The following is an 18,318-nucleotide window of genomic DNA, read 5'->3' as shown; positions in this document are numbered from 1 at the left end:
CTCGCTCTGAATGGCCCGATCACTCCACGGTCCAGGCCCGGTTGTTTACTCTATCCATGGACAAGATTATCGCATCGAAAGATATGGAAACACACAGTATATGGCTAAAATAGCTTTAACATCTTTCAAGTAGACGTCGGGAAGCAGGTACATGTACATGACAGGATGCGATACTGAACCTCTATATACAGCAGAAGCAGAATTCATGCAACTCATCGCCAAACGTTTCGAGGCCTCAGTTGCAACAAAAGACGAAAAACTATTCAAAGTTTAAAATAATCTGACTAGTGATATATTTGAAAAAGCTGATCATTTCAAAGACTGGAAAACCAGATTCGCGGTCGAAATCCTTTTGATCACCCCTCCTTTTCTTTCTTGGCCGATTCATCTGCCTTCTGTAGCTCGTCCTTCTGTGGAAGAGGCAGAAAGTCCAGCGTAGGCGCTTGGCGTGCATAGTTCAAGTAGGACGGTTTCGTCTTATCGCTAAAACGAGGCAAACGTATTGTGCTAAAACTTTGCGGATGCAATTATCTTGGGCTTCCAGCCGAGTTAATAGGCGCGCAACTTTCATGACCTCTTTTGCTCGTGGCCTGTGCTTCCGGTCGATAGTTTCGAAGAGGTCTCTGATTTCATCCAGGGTAGGATTTGGATTTTTCTGAAGAAGTGGATGGAGTAAGTTGGTGAGATGTGCAACATTCTCGTATGCGAGATTGGCTCCCTGGCCGTAATTAGGAGTGGTCTGTAAATGCATTTGAGTAAGTATAGAATCAAGTAATTCGATGAAGAATCCATTGCGGACTCGAGCATGGTGCCTGGCACCGCAAGGCAGCGAATGCAAAAATGTAACATACCTTGTGAATAGCATCTCCCATCAAAATGGCTCTTGAATGATACCATCTTTCTAGTAGCCCCTCTTCAAGAGGTGCCATTGTTGCCCTTAGACGCTTGTCCCAGAGATCCTTGATCGTGTATCCGGGTCCCACCTGCACGTCCCCGGATTGATTGATAACTGCCGATGTGTCCTTCTCTGTGTATCGTGGGCTGTCCAGTCCCTTTGTCAAGGGTACCTTGATCAGCAGAAACCAAAATATCTGGCCTGGAACTCCGGAGCAAGAAATGGTTGTATACTTGTCATAGTAGCCATAATGCATTACGCCATCTTTTGCCAAAAATGGTGCAGATGGGTCATTGTGGGAGAAGCTGAAAACACACTTGTATTCGCAAGTGAAGGCTTCACGTTGTGGAGAGAACTGTCAGCGCGGAAATGCTTCGAGAGCTTTTGACGGGGAAAGGAAAGAAGAAAACAAACCTTTCTGGAAGTCATTGCTAATTCCTGGAATCTCCTTGCTGAGATTTTTCGGACATTAGCTGAGTCACTTTGCTATGAATCCCGTCCGTCCCAACCAAAATGCTACCACGATATGTCTCCCCATTTGACGTTGTCACAGCAATCCCATCTTCGTCCTCTTCATAAGAGACGACGGCAGTCTGGGTCAGGATGCGCGACTTGTCCCGGATGTGCTTGTATAAGATCTTCAAGAACTCGCATCTTCCCATAAAGATGATGGGGCCTCCTAGACTGTGTCATATTACAAGCATAAGCATTTTCCTCTACTAAAATAGCTGGGAGCGATCAAATATTTTCTAAAAGGTTACTCTTGAGAAATTGGAAAATGAACGACGTACTTCTCTTCGATTAATTTCATTGCCCAAGATTTGTCGAAGCATTTTCCTTTCTCGTTGAAAGCCAATCTGTACCGAAGCGGCACAACACCGCTCAGTAGCTCGTCTGCTACTCCCAACTGGCCAATGTCTTCAAAGATTGGGGATGTAGGCTAATAGAGGCACCCAGCTCAGGTCCGATTTCTCCTTTCTCAAGCAAGACGTAGTCAATTCCTGCTTGCTTCCAGACACAGTCAAATAGAGGCCCACCACGCCGCCACCGGCTACGATAACCTTAAAAGGGGCCATGGAGTAAGATTGATGTTGATGCAAAATAAACGGATATATCGATTGTTCTTAATTGAAGAAGAATTGCAAACCCGCTAAAAGGAATCAAACGTAAATACCGGGACACCAGCTGCAAGGTCAGGATGTGTTAAAGATCACTACAGAAAGAGAAATACTTAAATTGAAGCTCGGGAATTACAGGCGCCACTTAGGCCACTAATCATCGATAATGACCCCGCTGAACTAGGTACCTCCATGTTGGAGTTACACCAAACTCTGTTTGTGATAGTGTCGAGGAAAAGCGACCTACCGCGGAGCATTATTAAATTTGCCTATTTGTTCCTGGGTAGAATCATCACGGAACGGAACTTAAATTTGTGGACTAAACTCGGATGATCCCTCACCGCCATTACCACTAGTCTTGATCATGCTATCATACTATCCACACTGACCTCACCTACGGAGTTGAAAGCCGGGTAGCCCGGTGAAATACTATCTAGTAACCAGTGCAAGTTGTTAAACCCTAATTCTCTTCACTTAGACTCGAAAACCATGAGATACCCACTCGTTCATCTTCACAATTCGAAGCCCTGATGACAGAAGTCTCAAATCCTCCATTGAGTGGTATCTTGAGAAAGCAAATGTAAAGCCATAGCCAACATCTTTCGACTCATACATAGGTCCCACTCTGTTGTTCCAAACCGCTTGGCCTTACCAAACTTGCCTTCCTGCTCCCGCACTTTCTGAATTGCTATGTCTCTGGCTCTTTCCATTTCGATGGATCTGACGCATCGTTGCATTCGATTCATCATATCTTCAAAAGCAACGGGATCCGTTCGGTCTCTGCTGGTAGTGGGCGTTCTTCGCCTAGGTGGTCAAAGACAACTGACATCAGCTCTCTGAGACTGAGTGAAGCAGCATGATCGGGCACAATGGTTTGACCGTGGACTTCACCCGTGTGTGAAACGGTACCATTCCAAATCTCTTTTGGCTCCTGTCCCTGTTGGCAGAAGGAAAGGTGGACTGTAAATGTCCCTGAAAGAGGGATGTCTTCTTCATGGTGCCAGTCAAGGACGAGCTGTGCCAAACCATTGAAGCCATGTCTGTGTATGTATTCCAGAGTTCACTGTTAGTCATTCTCCAGGTGAATGCTGGCTGTCGTTGAACACATTCGTTGTCGCTGCTTTGCTCCGTGTCCCCGTCTTCTTCACTTCCAGCCCCTGAGGTTGCTCCCTTTGCCGTTTTTCTTCCTTAATATCAATAGCAATAGCAAGACATGGCATTCCGTCAGGCACTGAAAACGACTCCTTTGTATCCTCAAACAATTTGTCTCGGGATTCGGTTGCGCCAACTTCAACAGCTATGATAGAACGGCCATACCTAGTGCCGTCCGTTCCGAGAATACGAAGACTTACACCAGGGACCCTTCTGCCTCGTTTGCGATGGCTAGGAAATCTCCACCCTGGCAGGAGCCATCACTCATGTTAAAACCACATGAGATATAATTATATAGTAAGAGTTTCAAAGGAGGGTGTCTAACTCACATATGCTTCTATAGGTACAGAGAGACATCATCTGTGCCATGCCTGCTATTCGCCCTTCGCGCTTAAGTCGATCAATAACAACACCTTTCAGATATGCCTCCATGGCCCAAGAGATCGCCCCATGCAGAAGATTGTCAGTGGCCCTGATGATAACATGCCCTGATCGGGCATCATATTCGACAGCATCCCGCTGGTCCCACAAGGTCGCCTGCCACTCAAGGTATCCGGATTCGCTGACTTTGTACTTGTCAAGGGCGAGTCACCCGATGCAGGTAGCTCGCAACCGAGCAATCTTACCTGCTGAAACGTGGATGGAATCAACGCCGTGGAGGATCCATGCGATGTGCTCGCGGGTGTTGTTATCATCTTGTCTGCGCATGTACGATAATTAGGGCCCATTGCAAGAAGCGGGACTTCTCCATCTTTTATCAGGTCGCTCTAGTGGTTGCTGGCCAATATCTGACCTGAAGGACAGAAGAAAATGTAGTGACCCGCTAGTCGTCTTTGTTGCGGATACAGGAATACAATGGGCTATCTTACTGCTACCTGTTTACGCCATTTGGGTAGTCTCTATCTTGTCTCCCGGTAATCCTTTGTTTTGATGGCATCCACTCTTCCTATTTTTCTACGAAGATGGTTAGTATTTGTTCCTATTAGAAATGGCGAGAAAACACGGTTCGCAAATCCGGCTGCGAGTTGCATTTAAATGCGTTTCAGACGAAAAGGAATTGGCGCAGAGGCAAACTACAACCGCATTAACAAGCCCGGAATGTTCCTACATTGAGAATCTACGCCATCGTGTTTCAATTATTCATTCTCTATCGTGAGGAGTCTAATAAGCCCCTACATGGATATCGTGAGATCACCAGGACCAAAGCCCTCTGCTTAGTCCTCTCAGCCCCTGTGCCTTAATACCATGAACATCTATCTTCTCAAAATGAGACCATCAAAGGAGTGAAATTGCTCTTTGCCTCTGTTCCTTCAAGCCTATAGACTTCCCAGATTGACAGTCACAGATGCCATCCAACAATGTCTATTGCCATTTCTGCACAACCACTCCACCTCTCTTGAAATCTGGAAGGTCTCCCAGAACGGCGGACTTGTCAGTGAGCTCCTTGCTTGGGAATGTAGTCATCAGCACCCACGGTCTAGCCTGGCTAGCGGGGCTGGCTGCCGAGACAAACGAATAGACGTCTCCAATGGTGTGCGTGGTGTTGAATCGCGCAGTCAGTCGTGTGCCATCTCCAAGCCGGATCTGCAGGGTGACCGTTGGTTGAGACTCATCGACATTCGGCTTTGCTGGTTCTGCGCTGGCCGCAGGTGTCGGGGGTGCCTCGGTTCTCACACCAGGAGTCGGACTGCCCAGCCTCTGTCCTGGTCCCGAGAAGGGCTTGTACTTTGGTTTGGGTTTGACATATTTCTCTTCGTGTTGTTTGATCTCAACGTCAACCTCCTGACCTGGCTGGACGTTCATGATGGAAAGCGGCGCACGCCCCTGTCGTATGCCATCGAGAATCTCAGCGTTGCGGGGGTCATCTGACCGGTATAATTCGCCATCATCAACCGAAAAGCCATCGGCCCAGAAGTGAAGCGTCCTTGAGACTCGTGGTGGTCGCTGTCGAACACCCGCGTTCGGATCTTCAATCACACGGCTGGGGGTATCGTCCCCGCCGAGAGTGCGCGCCGTTCCTGTGAAGTAGGACTTCTTGGGTTTGGGTTCATCCACAGGAGGTTTGGTTCTATCTAGGTTAGCAGTTCTGCAAGGAACACCAATAGCAACGGGATCTCACCTCCTGGCCTTTTCGAGGATCTTTTGCTTGATGTCGTCAGGGTTCTGCACCGCCAGACCTGATTTCTCGCCTCCAGCAAAGAAATCCTGGTTTTCCATATCATCATCGTCGGTGGAGTCACCGCCAGCGCTCCCAGCTCCAAGGTCGCCTAGCGTAGCAAACTTCTTCTTTGGGGCTCTCCGCGAGCTTGAAGAGGACTGCTGAGGCGTAGCAGAAGACGGAGCAGGAGCCCCTCCCAGTGTCCGACCAGCGGATGGCCTGTCCGTTAGATCATCTGAGCCCAGGCGCCTTCCACCTCCTGTGTTCATGCTCTGCAAGGCTTCGTCCTGCTCTGCAAAGAACTCGGTCACGGCCGCCTCTATATCCCATTCGTTGGCGTCTAGGAACTGACGAGCCTGTACAAGACGTGGGTGAGTAACAATGTGCCAAGATAGTCTGAGAAAAATACGGCACAGCTTACATCTGAGGGACGCGTCCCTGTCATGGCGCAGAACTGAGAGACGATCTCATCTTGGTCGGCGGGGTTCGACGCCATGACGATAGGTCAAAGTGAACGGCAAAAGAAGCTGAATACGAGTCTCTGATGTTGCAGTAAAAAAGAAATAATAGACAAACGAAAGTGAAGAGGAAGAAGGAGAGAAGATGTTTGAGTTGTGATGTGTCTTGTTTGGAGTGACTGCGCTCGACGCTGAGCTCCGCGCTGAGCTTGAGAACAGCGAAGGCACCGCACTGGGGTACGTCACGGTTGCCTGATTGGTCATCCGGCCCGGGGATCTTCCGGCGCGCCTCGCAAAGTTGCTGCAACATCAAGCCGTACACAACGGTATAAAAGAAAGAAGCTGTTATAAAAGAGGTTTTTACTGGTCTCAGTTTGACTACGTCTTCAGGGAAACGAAGAGTTTCAACTTCAGCTTCGTAGATGGTACAGGGTTGCAGAGATATTTCCTTCGATTAAGTTAGGTCCATCTCCAGAGTATGCTTATATAATCCAAGGCGGGATCCAGGAAACGGTGGGCGGTAGACCTGGATATGGACGAGCATCTTAACTACACCATACCCAGGACACCGCGAAAAAGTCGATCACCTCAGTCGTTAGCAAAGCTCTAGTTTAAAGAGGCTTTGCGCAGCCGAACAAAACTGGTCTTTTCTGTTTCATTCCCATTGCATCGAATCCTCTCCGGGTCCTCCTGCGACTTGAACGGCATCCCCGCAATATGGAGTCCGACGACAGCGCCAACTCGCGAATCGAGCTCTACGACTCTGCGCTGACAGTACCGTCAGACTCAGAAAACTATTCAGCCAACCAGGAGCTCTCTTCATCTCAACCGTCCTCATCCAGCTCACCCCTGATACTCTACCACCCGCCTACGCTCTGGAGTGTCCTGCGAGGGGCTGCGATCAACATCATTTTGCCTTTTGTCAACGGTCTGATGCTGGGACTTGGAGAATTGCTTGCACATGAGGCGGCCTTCCGCCTTGGCTGGTCTGGCACAAAGGTGTGTTTAGTTCTCTTTCCTTGCCGGTCTGGTATCTCCCGGCACTGGGACTACCTTGCGAGCTTGCTACCGTAGGGAATTTGAATTCCTATGCTGACTAGCCACTGCAGATCTTCCCTACATACCGGAGGTCGAGGCCTCTTGGACCGGGCATCGAAGCCCGAGAGATTCCTCTGGAGAGGAGATGGAGGAACGGAGTGGATCTGAACGACGCGATGTCTCTGGAATGAATATACGAAAAAGGCCAGAGCTAGATCTCCTTATTTCTGAAAGTACTGAGATGTCCCAAGGACATGCATAGGCGGTCATTGTTTCTTCATTTCCATTTTTCTGTCGATGTCGTCTCCTTGTACATAGATACCAGGTACTAATGGGACCGATTGGATGGCGTCTGGAGAATTTTTTGGATTGGGCTCATACGAACCGCAACATATATCTGATATCTGGCAGTCAAATGCAATAAAAACAGAGTTGAATTGAATAAATACAGGCTGCATAATAACATCCAATATCCTGAAATCCCGCTGTCGTTCCCCGGCGGCTCGGCGTGGGCGGCCGGAGACCGCCCGGCAGAAAAGCTCTTGGCGCAAAAAGTCCAGCGACGCCGCCGACAAGAGTTGAACAGGCCGGATCCCCTCCAATCTCCAGTGCCAGCAATTGCTTCGCCACCAAACTTCACAATGCTGGGTGGGACAGGCATAAGAGGGTCTGGCGCCGCGGCCGGCCTGTCCAGGCAGAGATTGACCGCATCCCTACGCTCAAGTCGATCGGTTTGTCTCCCGTCGCGTCGCGGCTCCGAACCCCGGACTGACATGGATTTATATAGATCTCCTCTGTGGCCTCGCAGTCTCTTCGGATTCAGGCTCGGTTTGGTAGAAATGCCCCGATGCTGGCAGGCAACTTTTCCTGGAAACCCGCACCGTCTGCGTCCCGATTGATATCCGCTCGTTTCAACTCTACATCTTCCGCATCAGCAGCAGCAGCGACGACGGCGAGCAACAATGCTGCAGAGGGAGCCCCGCAAGCAGAGACGACCAACGTCTCAGACCTTTCAGATCTTGACATTACGCAAATTCCCGAGAAGATTGGTTATCTTAAGGAGCTGGGGTTGGACTTCGGCTGGGGTCCGTCTTCCATCATCGAATGGACTATCGAGCATATCCACATCTGGTCCGGTTTGCCATGGTGGGCCAGTATCGTCGGGACTGGTCTCCTTCTCCGTCTGGCCCTTTTGAAACCCATGATGGACGCTTCAGACACATCGGCCAAGATCCAAAATTTGAAACATCTCTCGACTCCTCTTCGGGCGTCGATGATGTATTACGCGCGGGAAGGGAACAATGCCGAGGTCATGAAAATTAGGGCACAGATGCAGGATCTCCACAACAAGCACGGTGTCAAGCCTTGGAAAGCCTTTGTTCCAATGTTGCAGATCCCGTTTGGTTATGGATGCTTCAGAGTTGTGAGGGGCATGTCTGCGTTGCCTGTTCCCGGACTTGCTGGGGAGAGTGTTGGATGGCTGAAAGACCTTACTGTTGCCGATCCATACTTCATCCTCCCTGCTGCGACGGCTGCATTCATGTATCTGAGCTTCCGTGTACGTCTGCTTCCCCTGACCCCGCGTTCTCATTTGACACTGACCTTTGTTGCGTGACAGAAAGGTGGAGAGGCAGGAATGAACGAGTTTCAAAGCACTACGTTCGGAAAAGTCTTCCTTTACGGTCTCCCATCCATATCATTCTTTTTCATGGCTTTCTTCCCCAGTTCGCTCCAGCTCTACTTTGTGACCACCGGTCTCTTTGCCCTGGGTCAATCCTACCTGCTCAACAACGATAACTTCCGAAGATTTGCCGGTCTCGCGATCCGCAACCGGGACCTACCAGCTGCTGGCAGCCCACAGACCGGCCCAAGCACCTCGTCCCCCAGCAAGAGAATCCGCATGATCTACGATGCCATTGAGGCCGAACGACAGAAGGCTGCCGCTGCCGCTGCCGCTGCTGCCGCCGAGGCTGAGTCGAAGCAGAACATCAGCCTCATCGATCGCACTCTCAACAACGCCAAGGATAGCCTCGCGAACTTCAAGCGCGAGGCGGCAGAGAAGGTGCAGGAGCTGGCCGGCCAGGGACCCGCGACCAACCCGGACGGCACACCTGCGCCGCCACCCAGGCTTAGCCAGAAGGACCTCAAGATGGCCGCTGAGTACGACAAGCGGAGAAAGGAAGAGGAGGACTGGAAGCGCGAGGAGAGAAACCACGCGCGGAGGGAAGCCCACCTGAGAGCCGTGGAGGCTGAGCGGGAGAAGGCGGCACGCTCCTGGTTGAAGAACAGACAGGTCAAGCAGAAGTAATTTAAGCTACCTTTTTTTCCTCCCCTTCAACTCTCTTACTCTCCGCTTATTGATCGACGGAGGTTTAGTTATATGGTCCTTGTTGAGAAGTAAGCAGCGGGCGTGGCGTGCTCTTTTGGGAACTTGCATTATAGAGATTGGAAGGTCCCAGAACATACATCTGTGTAAAATATGCTTCTCCTGTATTACTGACCGAGTTTTCTTATTTTGTTTTACGCCCCTGTACTAAAAAAAAAAAAAAGAAGAAGAATGAATCGATGACGAACGGAATAATCTCCATATCATGTTGACTTCCAAATTTCCTTGTCTTCGGTTCTTACGTAGATGGACTGACTCTGTTGTCACCAGTAGTGTCGGGTTTCACCATATATACCTAAGAACTGTACCTCACCTTACCATCAGTAACACGAAATATGTGATATCTTTTTCAAATCCTACCTACGGGGCCTTTATCATGATTCCTGTGTCAAGGATCTACATACAATATGTGTAGGCTCAATGCACTCAGCGAGACCCACCCCTCCGCATGTGAACCGGTATCAACTCGTCAAATTCGTACCTGTTCATCATCTGCCTAGACAAAGAGAAAAAAAAGCCATCAAAAAGCACCTTGGATTCTCCCTGACATCATCAGACATCTTCCTGCCGGACCTCAGCCAAGTTCACCTATTCGACATTACCTTTGTCAGCACATCAAGAGACATGTTATAGCATAAGGCCGAATCTGTATTGAAGGATAATGGAATACGGGGGATGAAGGAGGGGGGGGGTAATACCTCAACAGCCTCCCTAACAGCCGCATAAGATTCCTCCAGGAGAAGTTCGCTATCGATCTGGAAGTCAACCAACCAACCTCTCAATATTAGCAAAAGCCCGGGATCCTTTCCCGTGGTGGGTGGGTGGCAGATCAAAAAAGTTTCAAATCCGCTGTCTTTATTATTATTTTTTTTTCATACTCACCGTAACAACCTTACGAATACTATCCAAGTATCCTATGATCTGCATATTCTCCTCCGAGAACTGATCGATTCGTTTCTGGAATTCGTCCTCGACTTTCTCCAGGGAAGACGAAGGCGGGATCTGGTCGGCGAGAGCGAGCTTCGTGAAGCGGTGGTACATGGTCATCGGGGAACATTTGATGTGCAGAGCGAATTTGACTTTGCAGTACTGTGTGTGCTGTTAGTGCATGGGTTATGAACTCGGACTCATTCCCGTCTTTCAATCTTTCAGTCACCAGAGGAGGGACAGGGACGTTAAGACCAGACCAGCCCAGACAAACAACGGCAACTTACACGCGAGAAATCGAAAAACTGATCCGTGGAGCGCGGAAACCCGTCGATCAGGAACGCCCGAGCACCGTGCTTCATGTGTCGGAGAATCTGCGCCTGAAGCAGATACATAATCAAGCCGATGGGACAGAGCTTTCCTTCGTCCATGGCCTCCTTCACGACGTACCAGACGCCGAGCGGGCCGGTGTATTCGAACTCACGCAACATCTCCCCCGGGCAGAGATGGATCAGGCCCAGATCCTCGGCCAGACGCGCGCAGAGCGTGCTTTTGCCCGCGCCGGGGCCGCCTGGATATGAAGACTGTGGTCAGCGCGCGTCTGTGGATGCTTTATTTCGAGGAATGAAAGTGGCATGCTGTATCCAGGATGAACGCGTCTTAGATACTGTACTTACCCATGACGAAGATGATCTCCGCGTCCGCGAAATCGCTGTCGGGATAAATTTCGCCGGCCATCATGACTCAACTTCGATCTATCTAGTTCGAGAATGAAGGAAAAGGCTCTCCGTTTGCTGAGCAAGTGCAGCAAAACCTCTTTACCCCTGCAAGAGGGTCAAAAGTTTGCAATATCAAAAAGGGAGGAGGTTTGCTTGCTCCAGGCTCAGGAAGTGTGTGGATCTTGCAAAGCACCAAACAAGAGAAGAAGATGGAAAAGAGCATCTAAGGAAAACAACTCCCTCACATCATTCAATAAAGAATAGCATGCTTCACCTTTCAAAAGCCCGCGGCTGGACGACAAGAGGGCAAGATGGTGTCGTCGCTTAGTCGTCTGCCAACTGAGCAGGACGCGGATCCCACGAATCTTTTTCAAAATGGTGAATGATTTTCTTTCCTCTTTCTCTCTCTCTCTCTCTCTCTCTCTTTTCATCTTGTCAGACACAGTCTCTTTATCATCTCCAAACTCCTTTCCTGTGGCGTTGAGAGAGAAAGATAGTGATTCAGGGGTTTAACTGTGCCGGTGAGATCCCCTTTCATCCCATCCTCGTTATCACACAAACAAGCCCTATCTGCAGTGCCGGCAGATTTCTGACTGACTGACTGTCTCTCTATCAGACCAAGTCATATCAAAGGAAGACAGTTCATCACCTCCTACCTCTGTCGGACGGCTCTCCCCGTCTCATTCTGTCCAGGTAAGTACCTCCAATTTCCACTCCACCCTGCTCCCATGATATACACAGATACTAACCATGAAGAACAGTTACAGAAACCCCACCCCACCTTCCATCATCTGAGGTGTCCCCCCGGTACGCATCTGCAGCATCAAATTGTCAAAGGTATCTCACCATTCGATTCACACAGGAACCTCCTGTACACGCAACTGGACGAATGAAAAAATGAAATAGAAGAAAGCAACTTTTACTGACTGATCGATTCGATTCACTAGGAGTCCTCCCATACACGCATCCACAATGGATTTCAGCATGTTTGCTCAGTTGCTGCTGGCGGGTATTGTCGGGCTCATTTCCTTCGCCCTTGGTCGCGCTTACGGGTCTGTTCGCGCTGTTCATACTCCGCCATCGTCTCCAGTTCCGTCTGCTTCTCGTGGGGACATTTCTCAGCCAGTCAAGCGTACTGGATCCCCTGCCCCTCAAGAGCCAAACGAGGATGAGAGGAGGTTCATTCGCGTGATGACAGAGGAGACGGAACTGTACGACTACTTAGAGGCCAGGGCTAATGAGGAGTTCTGGTTTGAGCGGGCTGGGGATATTCCTCTTGAGGATATCCGTGAGGATGAGGAGGGCCATTGATCTATCCAGTCGACAGACGAGCCTCCCTCTCTCTCTTCTAGTTTCAACTTCCCGACATGGCCAGGTACATCGGTGTACGGTGCTCGTCGCTCGTAATGGTAATGGCTGTTATGTACATCATGCACATGACTTCTCGGCCGTCTGTGGCTCGACTTCATCTCTTTTCTTCATTTTTCTACATAGGTACTTAGTCTACACACGTCAGGACATACTCGACGGAAACACAGGGCACACACTCAGGTTCGAGGGAGCAACGGCGGGCTGAACTTATCCATGTGTTCTCGAATTGAATTCAAGTCCAGCCTTATCTTATCACGATATATCGCATCGTCTCGTATCCTGACAATAATAAAGGTTATACGTAGGTAGAAGACATATACGTTAGATGAGGTGAGGTTGAATGAAGCTTATTCCTCCCGTACAGGCCAACCCTATTCCTAAGCCCTAGCCAGCCCTAGCCCCTTCGATCCCTGTCGACGCATGTATCAGCCCTTCGAACACAGCGTCCGCAGAGTCAAGCTCTAGTCAATGATAGAAAGAAGAATAGAAAACGGGTAGGTTAGTATGTCTTACAATGGCTGATGACCGGGTTACTTATGTACCTAATTACTCCGTACTTGAATTTATTCACGAGCTCCATACAGTATTGTTATGGAGTCCGGAAAACGATCCAGATAGACATAAGTACACGTTAGGCAAATATACACACCTCCATCCATACAGCGTCCAAAAAGAGATAGGGAGAATAAATAAAACACAGAATATAATAACCAACGAAAACTCCCGCTTCGTTGTTATCCGACACTACTACATCACTATTTTTATCCGGAATATTCCGTTCCTCGTACTACCTACCCACCGAGCTGAAAGAGTTAGACAAGAGCAGCCAAGAAGACGGAGTGAAAGCCTGGAGGACGTTGACATCAGGTCACCTGAGCTTCGAGCTTGGCAAGAAGTTGATTTTTGGGTCCAATTTTCCGCCCTACCTGACCCAGCAGTACCGATGGAGACGTGGTTTAATAGTTTCGGGACGTCTCGGTGGTGCAGTGGTGGGAAGGTGGGGAGGTGGGGAGGAGGGGCGTCTCATTATTCAGCTCTCAGCTCTCTGCAGGTCCTTTCTATTCTTAGAATCAAGGAAAACTGAACCGTGCTGAACCGTGCTGAACCGTGCTGAACCGTGCTGAACCGTGCTGAACCTGCGCTGCTGTGCTGCTGTGACAGAGGGTCTGCGTAGTATCGAGTACAGAGAGGCCACATCGTATGACCGAGAGTACTCTGTTAGGACCAATATCGTACACATCGACTGCAGTGACAGATGCTGCAGGTCAAGCAAAGTGACCGGTCTTTCTGATATATCGTGATGTATTGATTGGTGCGGACCCTCGCTATTTACACACTGTGGATAGGTATATGTGTATCTATGGATATATGTTGGTATGTGCCTGAGGGATATAAGCTCTAGCGGTCTAGAGTAGTAGCAGGAAGAACAGGATTATGTCTCCATCGACTTCGTCTCTCCTCAGAGAGTCCAATGCAATGCAAAGCAAAACAAAAACAAGGCGCAGTAAGACAAGGTTCTTTTAAGACTCCCCAAACGGAGCAAAATGCACAAGAGATAACGGCAATATTCAAACGATCAGAAAAGACAAAATAGACGCCAAAAGGAAAATCTTTCTCGCTGAAGAAGCTGGATTCCTCGGAAATGGAACATAAGAGAAAGAGATCTTGCAGGATATGGCGCTAATTGAAAACCCTTGGATGGCCAGCCAAAGTCGGATCTTCGTGATCTATGGCAAAGATATTACAATAAGTATGCTGTGTGGATGGTCAAGTCGACAGGACAGCACCTGTTCTGTTGCCGCAGAATGAAAAGGGATGGCACAGCCTTCTGCCTTGATGAATGACAGTGTTACTTAAATCACGTCGTTGGCATTGGAATCGACGTCAGAGGCATGGGAGGCTGGGGCTTTTCGTCCTCCTCGAACATCAAGTTCTCCAGCTTCTGCGTCATCCGTGCACAGAACGGATCAACGTAGTTGGTCCACAGAGAGGCGCAAATGTAGACGAGAATGATCCAGGCGGGAATACTGATAGCAACGACCCAAGGAGGGCGGATGTGCAGCCATGCTGGTGGAACGACATTCCCGTCTGCGTCGACGGTCTCCTCCCACGGCTGTCCACTGATCCCGTAGAGCATCCAGCACAGAACTGTACGCAGAAGAGTACCGTGCACAAGGTACACCGCGAAACTCTGCTTTCCAAGCCACAGGAGCAACCGGTTAGATAGGAACTCCTTTGTCGACGGGGAGATATAGATAGCCATGATGATGCAGTCGACACCAATAGCGGTGTAACGTTTTCCGATGTTCACATCGGGTGGGAAGATATATTGGGCGAGCCAGAGCATGTAGTTGGACCACGAAGACCATTCGGGGTGCTCTCCCGGGTACCCCGCCACAAGCAGACCAAAAATAGCCAAAAAGGCTGCCACAACCTTTCGAGCCCAGCTGTGGTAGTCGACAAACTCTTTGAAGGTCAAGTCGTAGGACAGGTCACTCAGGAGCATTCCATATACGCACTGCAGCTGGAAGGTCTCTGTCCACGACGTCAGCAGGAGTATGTTCCTCGATTCCCCGCAGAGAAGCACATCTTACCGGTATCCTTGGCATTGTCCTGGTGGAAGTAGAGAATCATCCCGATGTAGATCATCATTCTGTACCGGAATTTGCAATACATGGTTGCAAAGAGCAGGATGTAGACCAGCATCGAACCCTTCAGCAGAGGCAGCAGAGCCCACTGGTGGTCATCGTAGGCCATATACCCGGTCGTCCACGTGCTGAGGAAGTTCTTGAATAGCCGGATCACTTCCTTGTAGAAGGAATCCTCCAGGTCCGGCGCAGCATATCGACACCACCAGCAATCCGACCGGTTTGCAACGGTGAACGCTCCACACTGGGCCATCACCCACGAAATCACCATGGCAATCGTCGCGGGGAAAATCAGACGGGGCGGTCGACGGAAGGCACTCCGGGCGATGGTCGAGAAGGCCCCAGCCGAGTTGCCGGCCCGGGAGAGCTTGATCGGCTTGAGGGCACAGACATATCCCGTGAGGAAAGCGAAGATGGTCACACCGATCCGGCCCTGCCAGGGAATACGGAGGATGGGCCACTGCAGGACACGAGGAGAGGCCTCCTCATTGTCGCGCGGAGAGAAGAGGTCGTAGTCCCAGGCACGAGCCAGGTGGGTTAGCACGACCAGGAAGGAAGCAATTCCTCGCAAGCCCTGTTGAGATGATGGGACAGACCGTCAGCAGACCGCAGGAACAACATCACACGTATATTATGAGGTATGTAACACCATATGGACAGCGGGAGACTCATACATCAATCCATTTGACACTCTTTCTTGGGTCCCCCTTGACGTTGGGATCGCCACCGTTCCATGGGAGGGTAAGCGGAATGGTCTCCCGTAAGCGGGTATAGATATGGGAAGGGTTGTAAGACGACATAATAAAAGGGCTAGACGACAGCGGGCTCAAGACACATGTCCATCAAAGCAAAGAACCAGCCCTACCAGCGGAGTGTAGGCCTTAAAAAGAGCGACGAGGAAAAGGAGTGAGGGGGATTTGAAGATCTGGGGATGCAAAAGGGACTTGGCACCTGTCACAGAGCAGATAGGGAGGAACGAGAGGGTTGGAGGGCGTGGAGGAGAAAGAGACGCTTCCAGAGGGAGATACCGCGTCGCAGCCAAGAACAGCCAAGCAAGCCAAGCGGCTTAGGCCATGATGGTATCCCCAGGCCCGATGGTGCAATAATCCAACGATGCCATTCGGGCCGGATCCGCTGGCGATCGACATTCCTGCAAACAGCGTCATTCCCTCTGATCAGCGCATAGGGCCGGGGCGGGTCCCGGTCCCTGAGGGCGATAAAGAGTGCCTGTGCCTGCGTGCCTGTGCCTGCGATGCGGGAGTTGCCACCACGCAGCTGGAATCTCCCAGAGGAACGGCCGTTGTGAAACCCAAGACAGCCAAGCATCTCGCTCCGCTCCGAGACGAGCCTGTCCTCCACTGGGTTGTGCCCTATCCTCTAGCTAGACGACCGGCGAGTTCTCGAACAGCAACCCCAGCTCCACCGACGCGCCTCGGCACCACTACGACGCAAACGTTCGCCTAATCCGGCAAATGCCACGCGGCCAGAAACGGGACTCTCTGAGGCAATCCTGCGAGCCGCGCACCTAATAATTACCCAATCCGGCAACGCTTCTGCTGGTCACCGCAGCCGATTGGGTAGCACATTTTTATGTCAAGCCCTCGCTTTCCGAGTCTGGCGTAAATGCGGTTGTGCCAGTTATGCTGGTGAGGCGGAGAGGCTCGATATGCTCCATAGTGTTGCGTATACACAGTATACAGTGCACACCGCAATGCAGGATGATTTCACGCTCTCTGGGGGAAAAGACAGCTGATCATATTGCAGACCTTGTCCGTCGCGGGGAAAAGGTTCTTGTGGTATACAGACGTAGAACATACCGTGCCTGGCCTCCCCACAAAGCAGTAGTCATCATCGCGGGGTATACCGACCTGTGGGAATGGATAAGATTCCCGCGTCAGCCACAGACCGGGGCTTGATAGACCTCGAGAAACATATTGGGCTGCGGGATGACCGTAGGGCGGTTGTCCAAGCGAGGATCTCAGGGTCACATAGCTATCAGGGCCTCTCCGAGGACCGATAGGGTTACCCCAAGAGCTGCATTCCGTCGCCGGAAATAGATCCCTTATTCCAGAAGCAGCTCCAGACCGTCGCACCGGACAAGGGACGGCGGGTGCCAAGGACACCATATGGCGTGTGAGAGCATGCGCTGCTGCAGCCCAAATCACGAGGCGCTGAAGTTGGAAATCCCGATGGATTGGATAGATGGGAAAGGCCAAGCTGGAGACGTCGATCCTTCAGCATTAGAAGTCTGCTCGAATAAGACACAAACCATGATCCTTACAGTGGCAGTCATAGTCAGCCTTCCAAAGTACCGTCTGAAAACATCAATAACGCTGCTGGCAACCTTGAAGCAGCCCGCATATCCCTGAACGGCAACTGAGCTGTCTGGGATGCGGTGAGGTGGAGACACAAATGACGATCGTCGCACCCGCCAGGGAAACACGAGGCTGTTCGGTTATGGAGCAGTGGGCTCGGCTGATCGACTTGATCAACTCTATGTGGCTTGATTCTTGTCTTGCTAGACGCAAAGGGATGGTTGAATTTTTGGACCATGCAGGAAGCACATGGAATAACCGTGGAGCGGGACGCGTTCGCCAGGCTGCCGTCTATAAGCCTCTCGAGTGCAGAGGCTCGCTGCTTTTCTTGCCAGCTCTCGCTTTATTCCCGTTTCTGTCCAAGAACAGGGAGTCGTTTGCTTTTCCACCTGTTGATGACATTATCAGGCTGGTTTCTTCGTCTCCAGACTTTCATATTCTCTCCTCGTCATGGCATCTTACCTACCTTTCGCCCAGCAGCGAAGAGTACAAGATCATGCCTCGGCTATGCACCTATCTGTGCATATCTTCCGTGCATGAAGTATTTCTCTCCATCGTCATTTGCTAACATGCTACATCATCCTACAAACATGTGTTCTCCCCGCTCAGCTTCTGCACTGCTGGAGCAAGCCACCACATAATGCAGCTCTCCATGTACTATGGAACCACATCAGCAAGTCCAGAATTTCAGTCATCCTCGACGTTAACTGCCCGTTCGAAGCCCACTCGAATCCTTGGCCGTTATGTAAGATGCCCCGCCGCATCAGCGCTTTCTCGAACTCGGAGCGTTTCAACCGTGCGAGTGCTTCCAGCGGAACGAGCACAGACATAGTACCACGACTGCCACGTCAGTTGCTGGCTATATATACAGCTCCTGCTCCTGTGGGTATCGCTTCTTGGTACAGTACTATGCACTTTGTGTAGGACCGCAAAGCTCCTGAGCAGGAGCAAGGTCCAGAGAACTACTGGCTATGACCACATGCTTGTTACATGGCTAGTACAGATAATGCCTTTTTACTGCTCTTTCTCGGTTTTACAAAGCTCTGCCTCGGTATCTGAGCTTTATGGCAACGACTAACGACTAATAGGGTGATGCCAGATGCCAGGATCCCGTACACAGATCAAGAAACGGG

The 18,318-nt window shown here is 50.5% G+C and overlaps 9 protein-coding genes across 9 annotated transcripts; 5 read left to right on the top strand and 4 right to left on the bottom strand.

The window, feature by feature from the left end:
• Positions 1-1,326: 1,326 nt before the first annotated feature.
• Positions 1,327-1,706, bottom strand: VTN00DRAFT_6353 (uncharacterized protein; the record flags this gene model as incomplete). The annotated part of the gene is made up of 2 exons (XM_069432980.1): positions 1,327-1,579; positions 1,687-1,706. The coding sequence occupies 2 exons, from the start codon at positions 1,704-1,706 to the stop codon at positions 1,327-1,329; spliced, it is 273 nt and encodes a 90-aa protein (XP_069288785.1).
• Positions 1,707-4,527: 2,821 nt separating this feature from the next.
• On the bottom strand, positions 4,528-5,819 carry VTN00DRAFT_6352 (uncharacterized protein; the record flags this gene model as incomplete). Its single annotated transcript, XM_069432979.1, has 3 exons — positions 4,528-5,233; positions 5,285-5,679; positions 5,745-5,819. 3 exons carry the CDS (start codon positions 5,817-5,819, stop codon positions 4,528-4,530), a joined length of 1,176 nt encoding a protein of 391 aa, XP_069288784.1.
• A 679-nt stretch (positions 5,820-6,498) lies between these two features.
• On the top strand, positions 6,499-7,010 carry VTN00DRAFT_6351 (uncharacterized protein; the record flags this gene model as incomplete). The annotated part of the gene is made up of 2 exons (XM_069432978.1): positions 6,499-6,780; positions 6,891-7,010. The coding sequence occupies 2 exons, from the start codon at positions 6,499-6,501 to the stop codon at positions 7,008-7,010; spliced, it is 402 nt and encodes a 133-aa protein (XP_069288783.1).
• A 450-nt stretch (positions 7,011-7,460) lies between these two features.
• VTN00DRAFT_6350 (uncharacterized protein) lies at positions 7,461-9,127 on the top strand (the record flags this gene model as incomplete). Its single annotated transcript, XM_069432977.1, has 3 exons — positions 7,461-7,550; positions 7,607-8,377; positions 8,438-9,127. The coding sequence occupies 3 exons, from the start codon at positions 7,461-7,463 to the stop codon at positions 9,125-9,127; spliced, it is 1,551 nt and encodes a 516-aa protein (XP_069288782.1).
• Positions 9,128-9,757: 630 nt separating this feature from the next.
• Positions 9,758-10,873, bottom strand: VTN00DRAFT_6349 (uncharacterized protein; the record flags this gene model as incomplete). The annotated part of the gene is made up of 5 exons (XM_069432975.1): positions 9,758-9,793; positions 9,904-9,960; positions 10,088-10,303; positions 10,420-10,703; positions 10,810-10,873. 5 exons carry the CDS (start codon positions 10,871-10,873, stop codon positions 9,758-9,760), a joined length of 657 nt encoding a protein of 218 aa, XP_069288781.1.
• Positions 10,874-11,823: 950 nt separating this feature from the next.
• Positions 11,824-12,162, top strand: VTN00DRAFT_6348 (uncharacterized protein; the record flags this gene model as incomplete). Its single annotated transcript, XM_069432974.1, has 1 exon — positions 11,824-12,162. The coding sequence occupies one exon, from the start codon at positions 11,824-11,826 to the stop codon at positions 12,160-12,162; it is 339 nt and encodes a 112-aa protein (XP_069288780.1).
• A 1,494-nt stretch (positions 12,163-13,656) lies between these two features.
• VTN00DRAFT_6347 (uncharacterized protein) lies at positions 13,657-14,031 on the top strand (the record flags this gene model as incomplete). The annotated part of the gene is made up of 2 exons (XM_069432973.1): positions 13,657-13,726; positions 13,877-14,031. The coding sequence occupies 2 exons, from the start codon at positions 13,657-13,659 to the stop codon at positions 14,029-14,031; spliced, it is 225 nt and encodes a 74-aa protein (XP_069288779.1).
• Positions 14,032-14,080: 49 nt separating this feature from the next.
• On the bottom strand, positions 14,081-15,670 carry VTN00DRAFT_6346 (uncharacterized protein; the record flags this gene model as incomplete). Its single annotated transcript, XM_069432972.1, has 3 exons — positions 14,081-14,757; positions 14,817-15,444; positions 15,545-15,670. 3 exons carry the CDS (start codon positions 15,668-15,670, stop codon positions 14,081-14,083), a joined length of 1,431 nt encoding a protein of 476 aa, XP_069288778.1.
• Positions 15,671-15,983: 313 nt separating this feature from the next.
• On the top strand, positions 15,984-16,334 carry VTN00DRAFT_6345 (uncharacterized protein; the record flags this gene model as incomplete). The annotated part of the gene is made up of 1 exon (XM_069432971.1): positions 15,984-16,334. The coding sequence occupies one exon, from the start codon at positions 15,984-15,986 to the stop codon at positions 16,332-16,334; it is 351 nt and encodes a 116-aa protein (XP_069288777.1).
• Between the last annotated feature and the right edge of the window lie 1,984 nt (positions 16,335-18,318).

The sequence above is a fragment of the Thermoascus crustaceus genome (genome assembly GCF_041956765.1).
Source record: "Thermoascus crustaceus strain CBS 181.67 unplaced genomic scaffold VTN00scaffold_3, whole genome shotgun sequence".
Lineage (NCBI taxonomy): Eukaryota > Fungi > Ascomycota > Eurotiomycetes > Eurotiales > Thermoascaceae > Thermoascus > Thermoascus crustaceus.
The sequence above is the reverse complement of the archived record's forward strand: the minus strand, read 5'-3'. Positions and strand labels throughout refer to the sequence as shown.